The 18,502-nt window shown below is 41.2% G+C and overlaps 1 protein-coding gene across 3 annotated transcripts in view; it reads right to left on the reverse strand.

Moving 5' to 3' along the window:
* Positions 1-18,502, reverse strand: part of ASCC3 (activating signal cointegrator 1 complex subunit 3) — a 530,489-nt gene that overhangs the window by 60,275 nt on the left and 451,712 nt on the right. For all 3 annotated transcript variants that reach the window (XM_037894528.2, XM_037894526.2, XM_043542702.1), the window contains exons 35-36: positions 13,419-13,530; positions 12,863-12,997 (exon numbers count right to left, since the gene is read on the reverse strand). In XM_037894528.2, the coding sequence (XP_037750456.1) occupies positions 12,863-12,997; positions 13,419-13,530 (247 nt within the window). The remainder of the gene's footprint in view (positions 1-12,862; positions 12,998-13,418; positions 13,531-18,502) is intronic.

Genomic DNA, 18,502 nt, shown 5'->3' on the forward strand with positions numbered 1-18,502 from the left:
GTAGTGACCTATAGACTCCAACCAGGGATCAGGTCTCCACTACACTAGGCACTGCACAACTGAGTAAAACAAAGACCAGCCTCAGAGAGTTCACTGTCTAGGATGATGACGATATGCAACAGATGGAAGGGCAGACAAACAATAGACAAGATAATAGTGAAGATAGGTACTTTTGCATAAGTAAGCAGTTCTAATGGTCAAAATAGTCACAGATGGCCAAACTACATTAAAAATGGTCCTATTTATGAATAAACACCTGGATTTTTAAAACAATTTTGTACTGCAAAATTTCATTTTGAAGAACATCACATTTCACATGGGAACATGCAATATAACATACTATATGATTCAATGCAAAAAGCAGTCATTTCTTTTCAATATTGCACAAGACAATTTTTTTGCTTATTCAAATGGCCTCCAACAAAATTGTAAAGATTTTTGTGAAATTTTGTGAAAATATACAGCTTGTCTGCATATCATTGTCTATTACTAATATTGAAAATTTATTATTTGCTAGTTCCCATGTTTAACATTTTTAACTTTTAGTCATCTGAATTCTATTATGTTTTATTATTATAGCACAGGAAATGAAAGAAGTGCATAAAGTTCGGCATAAAACAAGTCAATATTGTTGCAAAGATTCTTACATATAACAATTCCATGTCTATTTTGAGCTATCCCTTCCCATAAATCCCTTATTTGGATTACCTCCCCCATTTGCTACATATTATTATTGGGCCTTTGATTTTGTCACAGAAATTTTAAATAAATTTTACAGCAGAGGTGTGGGAAAACAACAAACTTGTAATGTTAAGGGGGAGCAGGGAGCCAGGAGAGGATATTTGGAGAGCAAGCCCACACCATGCTCACCCTACAATGGGGGTTTCTGTCCTGTGGAGCTGGGCCCAGTTTCCCAAACCAGGCATTGTGACCTAGGAAAGGGGTTTGCAGTGTCACTAAGGTTTGGCATGTCCTCCCCTCTGTAGGTGGAGATGGAAGGCCCAGCTGACCCAATGGCAGACCACTTCACCACTGTTAGGGCCCTGGGTTAGGACCCGGTGGAGTTGGGTGGGCCTGGGTTCACCTACCCCGGGTGCCATCCACTTTGGTGATGGCCCTCGGATGTGGCTATTAGGCCTGTGCTATCCTGCACTCAAGGACCACTGTATTGATTCCGGCCATTAGGCCACACTGCCCTGTGCTCGTTGGTGGCCATATTGTCTCAGGCCATGCCAGAACCCAAGGGCTGCTGCTTTGACTCTGGCCTTTGGGCTGAAATGTTGGGAGGCCCAAGACAGTCTGGCAGACTGTAACCACGGTGTCAGCACATCCACAATCCACCCTGAAGGAGGACAGGATGTGCATACACCACCACAGACGTCCACGACAAAACTGCAGCCTTAATTATTAATTGTTTATTGTCATGCTCTTTGGAAAAATTATGATTACAAATTAAAGCTCTGAGCCTACAAATGGATCTGCGTATGTGAACACCTAATGAAAAGATATGGAGAGAACATGATGTATACAAACTAAGGCCCTGATCCTGCAAAAGCTTATGCATGTGCTTAACTTTATGTGCTGTGAGTAGTTCATTGAAGTCATTAGAATTAACTCCCAGTATATGAAATCAAGCATATGCATAAACCTTTACAGGACTAGGGACTAATTGCTCTTTCATGTGAAATGAAGTTTGAGTGGTAAAATATATGTAACCAACGGTTCCCTACACCGAAATCCATTCCTAAAAACAACAACATGCTGGAAACAGTCAGTTTTAGATGTATATCCATAAGAAATTCACAATAGTACCTTTACCTCTTTTGAAACTGATCAATACATCAATAAGCATCTCTTAGAACCTGACTTGTTTTGTAGAAGTGATCTGATTTTTCATGAATAGATTCAGAGAACAGAAGCAAAAATGATTTAATAAAATTATGGCTTATTGCCTTAAATCCTTAATGCCTTATACATTTTTACTTGCTAACAACAGGGCGGGACCAATAATGTTTTTATGGCTTCTTGTGGAGAAAGTAAAATGCAAAACTGTCCACTTTTTTGTAGAAAATTATTTCACAAATCATTAATTTCTTTCCTCCCAACTAAGCGAAACCAGCCTCAAAAGGTTCTTGCTAGAAACTGGACATGGGCAGTAATAACTTACATATTGATACAGAGTAAGGTTCCAGTTCTACAATGAAAACTTACTCTGTTCTAATACAGTCCTGCAAACACTCACAAATGCTTAATTATGACTAGAATAGGATTGCCAAGGACATGCACTAATAGTGACATACAGAATATAAAGAATGGCGGTAAAAACCAGTGAAATAAACCCTAAAAACAGAAAGTCATAGCAGTTGTTGAAATAGGGGGAGGTGATCATAGACCTTTTCTGTTTTAACTGACTTCCCACCTATTATTGGTACTTACATACCAGGAAGTACAATAGCTGTCTCACTAGCAGACCCAATCTAGTACCACAGCCAGTGCCAAGTTTTCCGCCTAATTCCAAGAGGTGTAACCCAGTACAAGCTACTGCAACAGTATATTGCCAACTTCAGGCAGAGAGAGAGTTGTTGGATATGTGGGCACTTGGAGGATGAATTGATGCTTAAATCACAGGAAGAAGGGCTATAACCCCACATTTACAGCAGAGTTCCTACTCACTGCTGTGGTCTTTTAGGATTATAAACCTCCAGGATTTAAAGTAGAAGAAAAAAAAGCCTGCCCTGCACAAAATTTGCATTTGTTTGGTAGATTTTAATTTTTATATTTTTTATACTTTTGACAAATATCAATATTTATTTTTAAGCTTTTTTATCTATTTAAATTTTCACTGTTGCAGGAAATTATGGGGGAGTCAGACAGTTGGGGGAGGCTAGACAATTATTTAATGATATTTGATGCCGAGATTCAAAAAGTTAAAATGTTGTAACTCTTAAAACAAAAATTGTCAACATCAGATGCCAAAATATACGAAGTAAATATCCTTAAATCAAACTCTAATAAGTTATCAATTGGCATTTTTCTTACTTTGCCTATCTATAAATTTTGATTACCACCAATGGAATTTTTTTTTTTTCGGTTTGTGTGTGCATCCTGAAATTGACATTCACTAACATTTACCAATAAAAATCTAATCCTTCCACGCCTACATTTAAGGTATAGGAATAAGCACAGATGAGCTCCCTCTTGTGGGGAAAACACAGAAAAACAGAAATAAAAGAGCAAAATGACAGGCAGCAAAGCAAAGGAGCTAGAAGATGGCAAGAAAAAGTAGTGTAAGCTGATCAGAGGTCTTTACAAAAAGGTAAAACCTGTGTCCATTTGCCCAGCCACATAATCACATTAAGTCAGATAACTAAGCACTATCCTGCAGCTGTTGGAACTATTCATGTAAGTCAGAGATTCCCAAACTTTTTATTTTTGCTGTGCCCTCTTTTGGAGATTCATGTCCCTTGAGCACCTCACTCAGCACAGGGGAAAGAGGGGAACCCTTCAAAGTGCTGAGTTTGAAGTCCATGCTAGGGAGTGGGATGGGGGTGGGAAAGAAGAGATAAATCCCCATGTGACAAGAGAGCTTCAGGGCTCCTCCCCTGCGGAGGAGGGGAGCTGCTAGAGAAGAGGGGCCTGTGGTGACATGTGCATGGATCCCATAGGTTTGGCTCTGGGCAAGGGGTCCTTAGGGCAGGGGCAGCTCCTCAGCCTCACAGATCTGTGGAAGTCCAGGGTGACTGGATGAGGCAAATCCAGCATCTGGGCCCTTCAGTGGGCAGCCAGATCCAACCCCAGGGACCACCCCCTGCCTTGCCCCCTCCCCCGGCACAATGTCCAGTCTGGATCCTCTTAGCAGCTGTACAACTTCCTTGCCTCCCCTTTGGCCTCCATCTCTCCCTGAGAGAACTACCACCTTCCCACACCTGCCGCAGGCTCTGCTGCCCTGTGGCAGCTCCCCAGGGCTGGCCTGTTTCCACCCAGCACAGCCCCCATCTCCACTACGCCCAGGTCCCTACTCTCCAAGAAGATTATAAGGTGGTTAGAAAGCTGACTAGATCGTCACGCTCAACAGGTAGTTATCAATGGCTTGATGCCTAGTTGGCAGCCGGTATCAAGCGGAGTGCCCCAGGGGTCGGTCCTGGGGCCAGTTTTGTTCAACATCTTCATTTGGATGATGGGAGGTATTGCACCCTCAGCAAGTTTGCAGATGACACTAAGCTGGGTGGGGAGAGGTAGATACACTGGAGGATAGGAATAGGATCCAGAGTGATCTAGACAAATTGGAGGATTGGGCTAAAAGAAATCTGGTTGAGGTTCAACAAGGACAAGTGCAGAGTCCTGCATGTAGGACGGAAGAATCCCATGCACTGCTACAGGCTGGGGATGTCTGGCTAAGTGGCAGTTCTGCAGAAAAGGACCTGGGGATTGCAGTGGACAAGAAGTTAGATATGAGTCAGCAGTGTGCCCTTGTTGCCAAGAAGGCTAACGGCATATTGGGCTGCATTAGTAGGAGCCAGGGGTGGCGAGTTTTATGGGTTTGTGGTGCTTGTGCTCCACCAATATGAGAGCACAGGGACCCAGCTGCATCAAAGTTCGGTGCCGGGTCTCTTCCCTGGCTTTGTCAACTGCCCCTGTGCACCTCCCCCAGAGTGTCACCCTGGCCCCGCCTGCTACCCCTGGGCAATTTAAAAGGGCCAGGGGTCCCCGCCACCACTACCGGCAGCGAAACAGGGCTAAGGTGGCTGCCTGCCCACTTGCTTGCTTGCTCGCTCTGCTTCCAGAAGCGGCCAGCATGTTCCTGCAGCCCCTGGGGGTGGGGAACATGTCCACATGCTGTCCCCGCCTCGAGCTGCAGCCAATGGGAGCTGCGGGGGCAGTGCCTATGGGCAGCAGTGCATGGAGATTCCTCTGGTCCCCCATAGAATCACAGAATATCAGGGTTGGAAGGGACCCCAGAAGGTCATCTAGTCCAACCCCCTGCTCGAAGCAGGACCAATTCCCAGTTAAATCATCCCAGCCAGGGCTTTGTCAAGCCTGACCTTAAAAACCTCTAAGGAAGGAGATTCTACCACCTCCCTAGGTAACGCATTCCAGTGTTTCACCACCCTCTTAGTGAAAAAGTTTTTCCTAATATCCAATCTAAACCTCCCCACCGAGGAGCTGTTGCCAGAGAGGGGTGCGGGTCACTTTCGGGAGCCAACAAGGTTAAGTGCTGCACCCCTCACCCTCTCCCGCACCCCAACCACCTGCCCCAGCCCAGACCCCGCACCCAAACTCCCTCCCAGAGCCCATCTCCCGCACCTTAACCGCCTACCCCAGCTGAGAGCTCACACCCAAACTCCCCCCCAGAGCCTTAGATGGGGTTGGGGGGCAGTACTTGGACCCGTTCTGAGCACCACCACAAATTATACAAACCTGCCGCCCCTGGTAGGAGCATTGCCAGCAGATTGAGGAAAGTGATTATTCCCCTCTATTCAGCATTGGTGAGGCCACACCTGGAGTATTGCGCCCAGTTTTGGGCCCTCCACTACAGAAAGGATGTGGACCAATTGGAGACAGTCCAGCGGAGGGCAACAAAAATGATTAGGGGGCTGGGGCACATGGCTTACTAGGAGAGGCTGAGGGAACTGGGCTTATTTAGTCTGCAGAAGAGAAGAATGAGGGGGGATTTGATAGCAGCCTTCAACTACCTGAAGGGGGGTTCCAAAGAGGATGCAGCTAGGCTGTTCAAGGTGGTGGCAGACGACAGAACAAGGAGCAATGATCTCAAGTTGCAGTGAGGGAGGTCTAGGTTGGATATTAGGAAACACTATTTCACTAAAAGGGTGGTGAAGAACTGGAATGGGTTACCTAGGGAGGTGGTGCAATCTCCATCCTTAGCGGTGTTTAAGGCCCGGCTTGACAAAGCCCTGGCCTGGATGATTTAGTTGAGGTTGGACTAGATGACCTCCTGAGGTCTCTTCCATCTCTAATCTTCTACGATTCTAAGAGCCTTCTCTTACTGCCCACCCCGCATTCCCGGCTTTGCAGTGCATGGCCTCAAAGCTGCGGGTGCCCAGTGTGCCCTGGAAGATGGGGGGCGCCAGCCCCACAGGAAGCGGGGGAGTCAGATCTCAGCCAGAGAGATGGTGTCTTGTGACAGCACCTGGCGCAAGCAGTGCACAGAGAGCAGGAGGGGTGCAGCAGCAGCAGACAGCAGGATGGCAGCGCAGCACGGCAGTGCTTGTGCTGGGTAATGGTAACAGGTGCCCGGGCTGGGGGACAGACTCTGGGACCAGACTCTTCCCATCCATCCTGCCCCAGGTCACACACACCCTCTGATAACTTCATTGTGACCAGAGGGCATGCCCCATTGTTTGAAAACCTATGATGTAAGTGAAGGCTGCAGGATCAGGCCATATTTAACTAATCTTAATAGTTACCAAGCAGCACTCTTAAGTACCAGTGGTTAATCACTTATTTTACTAACGCTAGTGGACACAAAGACTCTAATCACTGTGTCCTGATTTCTCTGCCATAAATCTGCCCCTGAAGCCAGGAATCAGCTAGCCAGACATTTTCCCATGCGAAGAATCAGGCCCATATACAGAGAAGACACATATCTTCTCTTGAGATCCAGCAAAAGCAACAAAATGATTTAATAGAATTATAGTTCAATGCCTTAAATCCAAACTTAGATCTCTGTTACACCCTCTCCACCTTTGTTGGGGAATAAAAGGAGACAATCTTTGAACACCACTACAGAAGACTCCAGTCATTCAGTCATAATTCATTAATGTTTTCCCATCAATAAACGATGTAGCAAGCACCGTAACACAGCAGTGTTCACAACTGAACTAACTTGGATTGACGCCATCTAAAATGTGACCACAGGAAAGTGAGGGGGAGGAGCTCTGCAGGGCAACCTCCTTCCCATTCCCAATTGTGGCAATCAGAAAAACTCTAGGTATGCCAATAAAGGTCAATTATGTAAGGACAAGAATCTGAGTTTCACCTCCCAGCCCAAGTTAGATTACAGATCTCCTGGAAACAAAACCAACTCAATTTCAGCTGAAATCTATTAAATTCAATGTTTATAAATGCAAAGTAATCCACATTGGAAAACATAATCCCAACTATACTTACAAAATGATGGGAGTTTAAATCAGCTGCTACTACTGAAGAAAGATTTTCAGGTCATTGTGGATAGTTCTCAGAAAACATCTGCTCAATGTGCAGCAGCAGTCAAAAAAGCTAACAGATTGTTAGGCACTATTTGGAAAGGGATAGATAATAAGACAGAAAATAGTATAATGCCACTATGTAAGTCCATGGTGCACCCACACCTTGAATACTGCATGCAGTTTTGGTTGCTCCATTTCAAAAAAAGATACATTAGAATTGGAAAAGGTTCAGAGAAGGGGGGAAAAAAGGATGAGTGATATGGAACAGTTTCCATAAAAGGAGAGATTAAAAAGACTGGGACTCTGTATCTTAGAAAAGAGACATTAGGGGCAGATATGATAGAGGTCAAAATATTCATGAATGGTGTGGAGAAAGGAAATAGGGAAGCGGTACTCATCTCTTCACACAGTGCAAGAACGGGGGTCACCCAATGAAATTAATAGGTCGCAAGTTTAAAACAAACATAAGGAAATACTTCATAGAAACATAGAATATCAGGGTTGGAAGGGACCTCAGGAGGTCATCTAGTCCAACCCCCTGCTCAAAGCAGGACCAATCCCCAACTAAATCATCCCAGCTAGGGCTTTGTCAAGCCTGACCTTGAAAACTTCTAAGAAAGCAGATTCCACTACCTCCCTAGGTAACCCATTCCAGTGCTCCACCATCCTCCTAGTGAAAACTTTTTTTCTAATAGCCAACCTAGACCTCCCCCACTGCAACTTGAGACCATTGCTCCTTGTTCTGTCATCTGCTACCACTGAGAACAGTCTAGATCCATCCTCTTTGGACCCCCTTTCAGGTAGTTGAAAGTAGCTATCAAATCCCCCTTCATTCTTCTCTTCTGCAGACTAAACAATCCCAAGTCCCTCAGCCTCTCCTCATAAGTCATGTGCTCCAGCCCCCTAAGCATTTTTGTTGCCCTCTGCTGGACTCTTTCCAATTTTTCCACATCCTTCTTGTTGTGTGGAGCCCAAAACTGGACACAGTACTCCAGATGAGGCCTCACCAATGTCAAATAGAGGGGAACGATCACGTCCCTCGATCTGCTGGTAATGCCCCTACTTATACAGCCCAAAATGCCGTCAGCCTTCTTAGGAACAAGGGCACACTGTTGACTCATATCCAGCTTCTTGTCCACTGTCACCCCTAGGTCCTTTTCTGCAGAACTGCTGCCTAGTCATTCGGCCCTTAGTCTGTAGCGGTGCATGGGATTCTTCCATCCTAAGTGCTCTTGTCCTTGTTGAACTTCATCAGATTTCTTTTGGCCAATCCTCTAATTTGTCTAGGTCCCTCTGAATCCTATCCCTACCCTCCAGCGTATCTACCACTCCTCCCAGTTTAGTGTCATCTGCAAACTTGCTGAAGGTGCAGTCCATGCCATCCTCCAGATCATTAATGAAGACATTGAACAAAACAGGCCCCAGGACCGACCCTTGAGGCACTCTGCTTGATACCGGCTGCCAACTAGACATGGAGCCATTGATCACTACCCACTGAGTCCGACGATCTAGCCAGCTTTCTATCCACCTTATAGTCCATTCATCCAGCCCATACTTCTTTAACTTGCTGGCAAGAATACTGTGGGAGACCATATCAAAAGCTTTGCTAAAGTCAAGGAATAACACATCCACTGCTTTCCCCTCATTCACAGAGCCAGTTATCTCATCATAAATTATCTCGTCACACAACGCACAGTTAATCTGTGGAACTTACTGTCTTGGGATGTTGTGAAGGCCAAAAGTATAACTGGCTTCAAAAAAAGAATTAGAACAGTTCATGGAGAATAGGTCCATCAACGGCTATTAGCCAAGATGGTCAGTGCCACAACACCATGCTCTGGATGTCCCTATATCTCTGGCAACCAGAAGCTGGGACTGGATGACAGGGAATGGATGGATCGATAATTGCCGTTCTGTTCATTCCCTCTGAAGCATGCCCAGTAGCCACTGTTGGATGATAGGATACTGGGACAGATGGATCACTGGTTTGACCCAATATGGCCATTCTTATGAAACCCAAAAAACAGATTATGAGAGTGGGATGCAGGGCTCACAGGAAAGCAACTGTCTTGGTCACTGGGAAGAAAGTTGAAGAAAATCTTGCTTTTTCCAATGACTTTTCGTTTTGAGAGAAGGGACACTGTCAGTGCTATGGATTGAGTGAATACGAACCAGTTTACCATGAGATAAACTGCAGGTTCCCAGTGGTAGCTGTCTGGTGCATAATTTGGAATGATCATTTGTATGCAATACTGGATTGAGGGAAAATATGCCCCTGGAGCTCTTAAATAGAATTGGTGGAATTCACAGATTTTAAGGCCAGAAGGGACCAATATGGTCACCGAGTTTAACCTCCTGAATAAAACAGACCAAAGCACCTCACCCAGTAATTTCTGCATTCAGGTGACAAGAGGCTATGTAAATTACATGTTGGTAATTTGTCATGAATCAGTGTAACTTCCATCCTAAACCCTCATGTTGATTACTTTCCCTCTTACAATCTCACACTTCTGCTTTCACAGCCTGCAAATTACAACAATGCTCCTTGATGTCTACATTATACCACCACATATGTCACTGCTGAATTTTGCACAATAGAATTAATTTTTGTAAAGTCTGTAGTTCTGAAAGACAATGAATAAAAAAAGACACCTATAATTCAATGCTACAGACTTTTGCAGACACATTTTAGAAGAGTTTAAGGAAGTTATTTTTAATTAATGTATTCAAAGGAAGTCAAAACTTTAAAAGTAAGTCACATCAGCAGAATGATTAAAATTATAATCATGTTTTGCAATGTTGACATGCCTTTTCTACTATAGGCTACAGCTTTCAGTGCCAGCATCATTAAGAGATTTTTCAAATTACTTTTTAAATATCCTTTTCTCCTAGGATTTTCACTTACATCTAATTAGACTACTTACCCCATGCCATGCAATTCCCTGTTGCCAAAACTGCTAAATGTTTCAATAAGTAGGAAGAGGGCATCAATGGAGCAAGACAGATGTAATGTTATTGGTTAACAATAGTGGTGTGAAGCAACTGCCTTAATTATAGAGCTCATTAATTCAGTGTTGAGAACAAACTTGGCGATAATTCTGCTAAAATGCCTAATCTTTTCAAGACAGCATCCAATTGTGAAAAACTCATTTTACACCTTTAATAAAGAAAGATGGAATAATAATTTAACTAGCAATTATGAAAACCAACATCTGCATAAAAATAAGTAAAACTGTAGGCTATAAAAGTTATTCACCATCAACATAATAAGGATTCCATACTTCCCTTGCTCTGTTTTACCTTTTCAAGTTTACATATCAAAGAATTTGGACCTTAATTGATTTTATTTTGTCTAATTAGTTTTAAGAATGTAAACAAACATTTTATAAGTTGCAGCAGTCTCTTGGATTTTTAGCAAAACTTTTATGTAGGAATGGGCCTCAGCCACAAAGTTTGGTTCTGAAATTCCCCAGAGTTTGAAGGTGTTTGAAATTGGATCTATCACTAACTACCTGGGGTTAGGAAGAAACTTCCCTTTTTACCAGCACCTTGGCAAATAAGGATATGTAGTGGGACCAGCATTATTTAACATATTAAATGAAATTCAATATAGATAAATACTAGGTGATGCACAGAGAAGGAAAAATTTAAATACTGATGGATCTCTACATCAGTGGTTCCCAAACTAGGGGCACCGCTTGTTCAGGGAAAGCCCCTGGCAGGCCGGGCTGGTTTGTTTACCTGCTGTGTCCGCAGGTTCGGCCGATTGTGGCTCCCACTGGCCGCGGTTCGCTGCTCCAGGCCAATGGGGGCTGCGGGAAGCGGTGGCCACCATGTCCCGCGGTCCGCGCTGCTTCCCGCAGCCCCCATTGGCTGAGAACGGCAAACCATGGCCACTGGGAGCTGTGATTGGCCGAACCTGTGGACGCAGCAAGTAAACAAACCGGCCTGGCCTGCCAGGGGCTCTCTCTGAACAAAGGGGACCCCTAATGCGGAAACCACTGCTCTACATTAATTGTAATCACTAGGGAAAAACACATGGGCAACACTATAGACAGCTCTGTGCCCAACAGTGGAAAAAAACAAACAAAAGGTCAGCCTGCATTAATAAAGGGATAGAGACTAATAATAATAAATATTATAATGCTGTTAGGTAAATCTATGGTATGCCCTCATCTGGAACACTGTTCTCTTGGGTTCCCTAGTAAATACAGTCTATCTCTCAGAAATAAAAGGCCTACAGAAGGACAATGAGAATGATTAGAGACATGAAAAGTCTTCCACATGAAGAGAGACTTTAAAAGCTTACCTCGTTGAGAGAGAAGCTAACTAAAGGCACATATACGACACACCTCGCTAGCACAAGTATAAATAGCACTGTAGATAGTGAGGCGTTGCTTAGGTGAGTAAAGACATGCCTGAACCCTACACGGTTCTCGACACGCTCAAGCAATGTCTTCCCCGTCTATACTGCTAAAAATAGCAGTATAATGTCCTGCTGCCCCTTGCCGCTGGAGCTCTTCCTTACTGCAGGGAAAGGAGAAGGAGAAATTTCTCCTTCTCTGGCTGGAGGGAAAGGGTCTGGCAAGGGAAGGCAGAAGAGAAAAGCTCCAGCAGCTCCCTGCTGCCTTCCCCCTGCCAGAGCCTTTCACTGGTGTGCGTAATTATATGCTGCAGTGTGGACATAGCCTGCTTTTCTCAGCAGCGTGTAGCTACACATACCCTACATGCTGCTGCCAGTGGTGTGCAGTGTAAACATAGCTGCTGGGGGTATACGGTAGAGGTATAGTAAATACTAAAGAGGAGGTCAATCAGGCTTTTTTTTTTTTTTTTTAATCTCTCCCTCATTGCACAAGAACAAGGGAACATTCCAATAAAATTAAAAGATAATAAACATAAAACTGATAAAAATACTTTCCCCCCACCCAAGTGGCAAAGAGCACAGCATCCAATAAAGGATTAGACGTTTACAATATATGGGCTATAACATCCTTGGTTACAATAGCCAAAATAATACTTATATACATATTTATATAACGACTATCAAACCACATTTTTTGTTAAAAAAGAGATTCACTAACTTTCTCGCATTATGGCGAAAATTCTCCCTTGGATTATTGTTCATTATGAGGATTTCACATTGTCTTCTAAAATACAGACAACTGATCATATCTAATGTGACAATGTCTATGTTTCTGTACGGAGGAGTCATTCATGGATATTTTCCCCTTTCTGAGTAAGGAGGAGGGAGCACCTCTATTAATAAAGCTCATGGCTCACTTGGAGGAGCCCAGAAATTCTCAGACAGTTCAACTCTTGGATGACTAGATTTTGCTGTTCACAATCTACACCAGTAAAATCTTAGAGAAACAAGAAGACAATTCAGATGTCTCCAATATACTCCTAGTCTGGGACCTGTCTTTATCATCGATAAGATAGACATGCAGCTATGGTGCCTTGCATATTTCTGTCTGACATTCAGCTAACAAGGTAGGTGACAGAGTTCAACATGAGGCAATGGAAAACTACCAAACTTTGGAGACAATGTAGGTCATTAACTACTTCAAGGACAGGGTAGAAATGCTATTTAATCATGTTTGTGTATGTGCATGCACGTGTACAGATTCACTAAGTTATTTGTGCCTTTTAAAATTAAGAGCTACATATATTAAGATGAAGAAAAAGTTATCACTTACTGACAGAATTGAGAGCAATTCTTCAACACTGCATTCAGGTTTCAACCGATCCTTGAACATCCTAACAGTTTGATGCTTCAAATAGTAGTAAGAAGCAATGCGGCCGTATGTTAGAGGTTCAATGCGACGATTATCCTGTTAGAAGGGAAGAAAATATACCATGAAATGTATAAAAACACGTGAAAAGCTTTTAAGATTGTATTTTAAAATAGACAGCGATGAAAATGAGATTGCAAAATGGTTCAACAGCCTCACACCAGTCCAGTTGCCAAACTGATTGGAAAAACCCAGTTTTCAGCATTGACAAACTTGTGAGAGGCTCTATTTCTGAAGTCAGACAGGAAATTTCAAGATCTAAGAGCAGGAATTGGGGATTCCCATTGTCTCCTTATTGCAGGAGTTTTGGGTTAATGCAGGGCAAATCTATTGAATTGTGTAATAATTAGAGCAACACAAGAACAAACAAAACTTTGCTGAAAAAAATAAACTGACATTAAAGATTACCTCTACTGTATTTTTACTCACGGATTCTTAAGGAAGTATAAATTAGTCTTACCTCCCCGATTTCAATACAGTAGGAACATTCCAGGTCAATGAGGGATTTCTCAACAAGGTTTGAAAGGAACTTGTTCATGGTGTCATGGCTCACATCATCTAAATTATAGTAACTAGATAAATTACATAAGCACACCGTCAATATTTAACAATAAAGACATCTTCTCAAAAGACTATGAATGTAACTAGACTGCCATTCTACAAACATGCACAAGCAGCGTGGATGAAGCAAGAATCCACACCGGTCATGCAAGTAAACATAGAATTTTTCCCCTTTCGAGTCTAATGAGAAATCCATGCTTCTTTTTGCTGACTCTTAAATGGACTCTGGGAGTAGCCAAAACGATACTAGGATCTATACATGAAAAGATAACATTTTAAGTATTAAATAGCTGAGGATAAATCAAACAATATGAAACATTTTATTCTGTAAACTGGAGTGTTTTCCAGCTTGTGTGGCTCCAAGCTTAAATAAGTAATAGTATCTCAGGTAAGGCTATATTTCCTTTAACCAGTGAAGTGATGGAGAAAGAAATGTTTTTGTATTTTGGAAGTGACAATAATAAAGCTAGCTGTATTGATACATTTTGAAAACACACAGAACACCCAAGTTTTGATTTATTAAACACTAATATTTTTCAGCCTAACTTTTCACAAAACTGAAATTAATCAAAAAAGGCATTTTACATTAGGAGTATTTAGTACACACTGTAGTGTATAGTCTCCTGGTTCTTCTATTTATGTACATTTATCACACTGTACAGTAATAATATTTCTTAGCTATCTGAACTAAAGAAAGATATTTCTAAATGAGCCAGAACATTTGACTATAGCTATGCATAATAATAGAAGACTCATTGACGTTTTGGACCAACTCCTGCACTCCTTATTAGCAGAACTGAAGCCTGTGGGCCAAAACCTCAGGTTCTTATTCAGACAAAATTAATATGATTTCAATGGGAATTTTGCCTGAATAAAACTGGAGTAATGACATATGAATCTGGCCCCATATGACCACTCAAGAAAGAAAGTGAGGAATTGGCTCTACAATTGGTAAAAGGAAATGAGTATATTCTTAAAGTTTAGTTTCAAACCTTTAAAAATAAATTCTGAAATCAAGCAGTGCAATTAAAACACTATTTTAAAGTATAATTCAAACATTTTTAATATAGAAAAGGTCAACAATTCAAAAGCACAATTAAAAAAAAGAGGACACTGAGCTGCTGTGAACTTATGCCTCTTAAATCTGTAAATAGTTGATTTTTTTTACGTCATTCAAAAATAGCACATTGAAATGGAGCCTGCAGTTAAATATGAAATGCTTATATGAGACGCTCTTTCATTCACACTTTTGCTTCAGTTACTTTAGAGCTCTTCCTAAAATATCCCAGCATTGCTGCCACCCGTTCAGCTCCACCACTGGTAACAATGGAAAGTTCTAGAGTAGTCCAGCTGCTGCCAGTGTTTTGAACATCTCTTCTGATGGCATCTAGAATGCCAGTAGCAGACGAGAGCCCCGTTTCCACTACTGCTCTGACTATTGCTGATGCACTGGTGTTAGCATAGGTGGGAAAATTTATAAGGAAAAATAAGTCTCATTCCACACACTCTTTAGTTAATTGCTACAGGTTTCCTTTAATCTAGCATGAGCAACAGAGACTGTAGAAGTTCAACTGATTTTTTAAAATATTTTCTGTAACACTGAATTTTTAGCAGCCTCTTTATCTGATTACATGTTTTTACTTCAAGCAGCTTACCTGAGAGAAACAGCGTGTTAAATAGCTACACAGGCATCTTCTGATTTCTTTTCTAGTAATCATACACAGACACAAAATAGGGGCATGATTCTCTGCTGCCTTGCATATTTAATTACTCCTGGGCAAAGTGGGTATAAAACCCAGTGTCAGTGAGTGAAAAATTCTGATTTGGTAGCATATTACAACTAATTTTGCACAAGTGTAAATGACTACAAGACCCTAATGTTTTCGGTATACATTTTACACTGGGTTCAAAGCAAGTATTCATCATATAGATTTAAAGCAAGAGTGCTGCCCAACTAAAAAACAAACAAACCACCTTTAATGTGTTTAGATAAAAACTTGTGTATCATAGGTGATAATGCATTCAGAGCAACTGACCTGTCCAAAGAAAAGCTAATTTGTAAGAAAGTTATTCCTGTATTCCTTTCAGCAACACATCATTAACTTATCTCAGTGAACCTTCAGAATTTTCAAAACAACGTTATATTGATAAAAATGGAAAGCAGTTTACTTATCTTTATCTTTTATTTTCATTGTCATATCTTTTTTAAAATTCCTCTTTCGGATTGCACACAGCAATACTAAAATGATCTCAGTTTAGGGCCTCATCCTGCTAATGCTCATTTCTGGGTGCAGAGTAGTATGTAGTGTTCGAAAGCTCAGACCAAAAACTAGAATATTTTTAGTACTGCTCTGTGCAGTCCTCTTGAAGTGACAATTTAGTAATGCTGTTATTTTAAAAATGAGATACGTACAGCACTAAGTAATGAATTTTTCAGGATCAGGACCTGTATTAGTAATTTAATCTTATCAAATTCTTGAAAATAGCTTTGTCACTATTGTTGTATTACATGTTCTTTGCCTAATTTGCCGTTCTTTACAGCTTAACAAGAAATCATGATAGGCAAATTTCTTCTTAGAACCCTACAAAATGTAATATTTTTGCAGACCTTTTCAGATGTTTTCTAAAATTGCTGATATCTACACTTTTGGCAATTTTGTAGGGAAAAATCTTCCAAGTTCCCAATGCAAATCTGACTATGAAAAGGAGAATTTTACAGTTATTTGTGATCTTGAGTGAAGTACTGTCAGCGTATATTAACTAGTATCTGTAATAGGGTAAATATAATATTAACCACACCCAAGGGAGCTTCTCAGTCATTCAGTGTACCTTTGTCCCAATAAATAGTGTAGCCATCCAACTGAAAAGACTATATTACTTTGTTTTCAATAATGATTTTATGAATGAGATTATATAGTATTTTGATAAATGCAGATCTGTTTGCATGCTAGTATGTTCAAAGTATACAAACTGTACTTTACATCAGTTCTGCTATGAAGCTATATTACCTAACTATTTAATTACAGATAAAGAATAAAAACAATGCCGTTTCATGCTCCCTGCATTGAACCATCTAGTCATTATTTTCCCTTTGCTATAAACAGTCAGCCTACCTTTTTATCAGCACACCATTTCATTTATTTCACTGTGAAACCCAGTTTCACAATAATTGACTTGTCAGAAGCTCTAATTTATGAGGCTGGGCTCTGTAAGCCTTTTCCTATATTGGGCTCAACCTGCACACAAGCAGGGTTGAATATTTACAATGCTGTTAACAGGTGCTGAGTTGTTTAATGATTCTAATAGCCAGAAGCGTACTGAGAAAGCCAGCGGGATCACAATTACAGGCTGTTTGAACACAACAATTACTCGTCCCCTGAGAGGTGTGAAAGTCAAAGGCAGTTTTATACTAACACCATCTAGCACATGGACTAGACAGGCTAACTTCCATTAGTAGTCCACTGGGAAACAGCAATAACAAACCCCTTAGTAACATAAAAATGTACAAAGTACATAAAATTTAAACAATGAAAAACTGAAGGAACTAACTTTTTATTGTCCTTTAAAATAATATATTTAACCCCCTCCCCCTCCCCACAAACCTAGTAGAGTTTAGCAAGAATAATAAATCATGAAACATGAACTTATTTATCTAATCTAAGCAAGTGTGGAATTTCATCAGTTGAGAATGATAGAGACATGTGTAGCAACATAAAATGTAGATGAAGTTACACAAAACATTTTGGATTTAATGTGGACAGTGGCAATCATTTCCTGTTTAGCTTATGTAAACCTGACCTGAGATCTCTGGGAAATTTTTCATCAGGCTTGAAATGGTCCTGCTATAACTGTCAATGCTGTGAAGTCATTTGTTACAGCCCCATGTTTTTTGTGTTCAGGTTATACGGTAGTAATAATGACACACATAATGTAAGTGGGTTGCAAAGACAGCTGAAAATATTACTTATTAATATTACTGAAAATAATCTTGCTACTGTGAAGGTTTTCTTTTCTTTTTTTTTTTTTTAAGCAAAATCTACTAAATTCAATACCAACCTCAATGTATACTTCTTGAGACTTACAACTCTGAAAACACAATATCCTTTAAGTACAAGCTTTAATATGGGATACACATTCAAAGTCATCTTCATATGTTCTTTCCCTTGGCTTGTGGCCCTAGGCAGCCAGAGGAATTCATTGGAAGCGGCACCTTCTGATCACATTCCTGGCAGTGAGATGTCTGTGGTGAATCCATGTTATTGAGCACATCACTGTTAGGGGAAGCACAGTATGCAAGTCCCAGCAGTGTCTGTGGGTGTTTATTGTGTTGGGGACATCCTCTTGAAGTGGCTGAGATTCAATGTTTGATTGGGAAGGGAATTGCCTGGTCTCATTTGAGCCTGTTACTACAGAGCTGATGTGTTACCATTGCATGTGTAGGTTATAATCTTTATGAGTACATTTGTCTACTTATTACTGTCTCGTATTTGCTTACTTGTTCTATGACTGAAAACTAATAAAAATTACTTTTGGCAGGTTATATACTTATTTTATTGTATTCCTTTATATAGCACCATGGTAGCAAGAACTCTGCTACGTCTCACTTTCTTGATTTGGATTATGTTCATCAGAGGACTCCAAGACATCAGATCCCACTTTATCGGTGGTCAGAAAGGAATTTGCCAGTTGGTTTACTGCCTTAATTTAGACCTTCACAAGTAGTTTTTCTACACAAGGGAGTTTTTAACCACAAATTCAGAAATACCGGGCACCTGTAAATTTGAGGCACGGCTTGCATGTTGCTTAGATACTTTTCCTGTTGTATGCCCAGATTCATAGTCTATTTGGACAAAGCATGATCCAGAAGAGCAGCTGGATCACGTAATTTGGCTTCTCAGTGTGCAAGTTCTGGGGTCTAACAACATTCTCAGAGGAATATTTTTTTCCCATGCGGTGGGGTGGGAAATGTTCTTGTAATGTCAC

The sequence above is a fragment of the Chelonia mydas genome, chromosome 3, assembly GCF_015237465.2.
Source record: "Chelonia mydas isolate rCheMyd1 chromosome 3, rCheMyd1.pri.v2, whole genome shotgun sequence".
Lineage (NCBI taxonomy): Eukaryota > Metazoa > Chordata > Testudines > Cheloniidae > Chelonia > Chelonia mydas.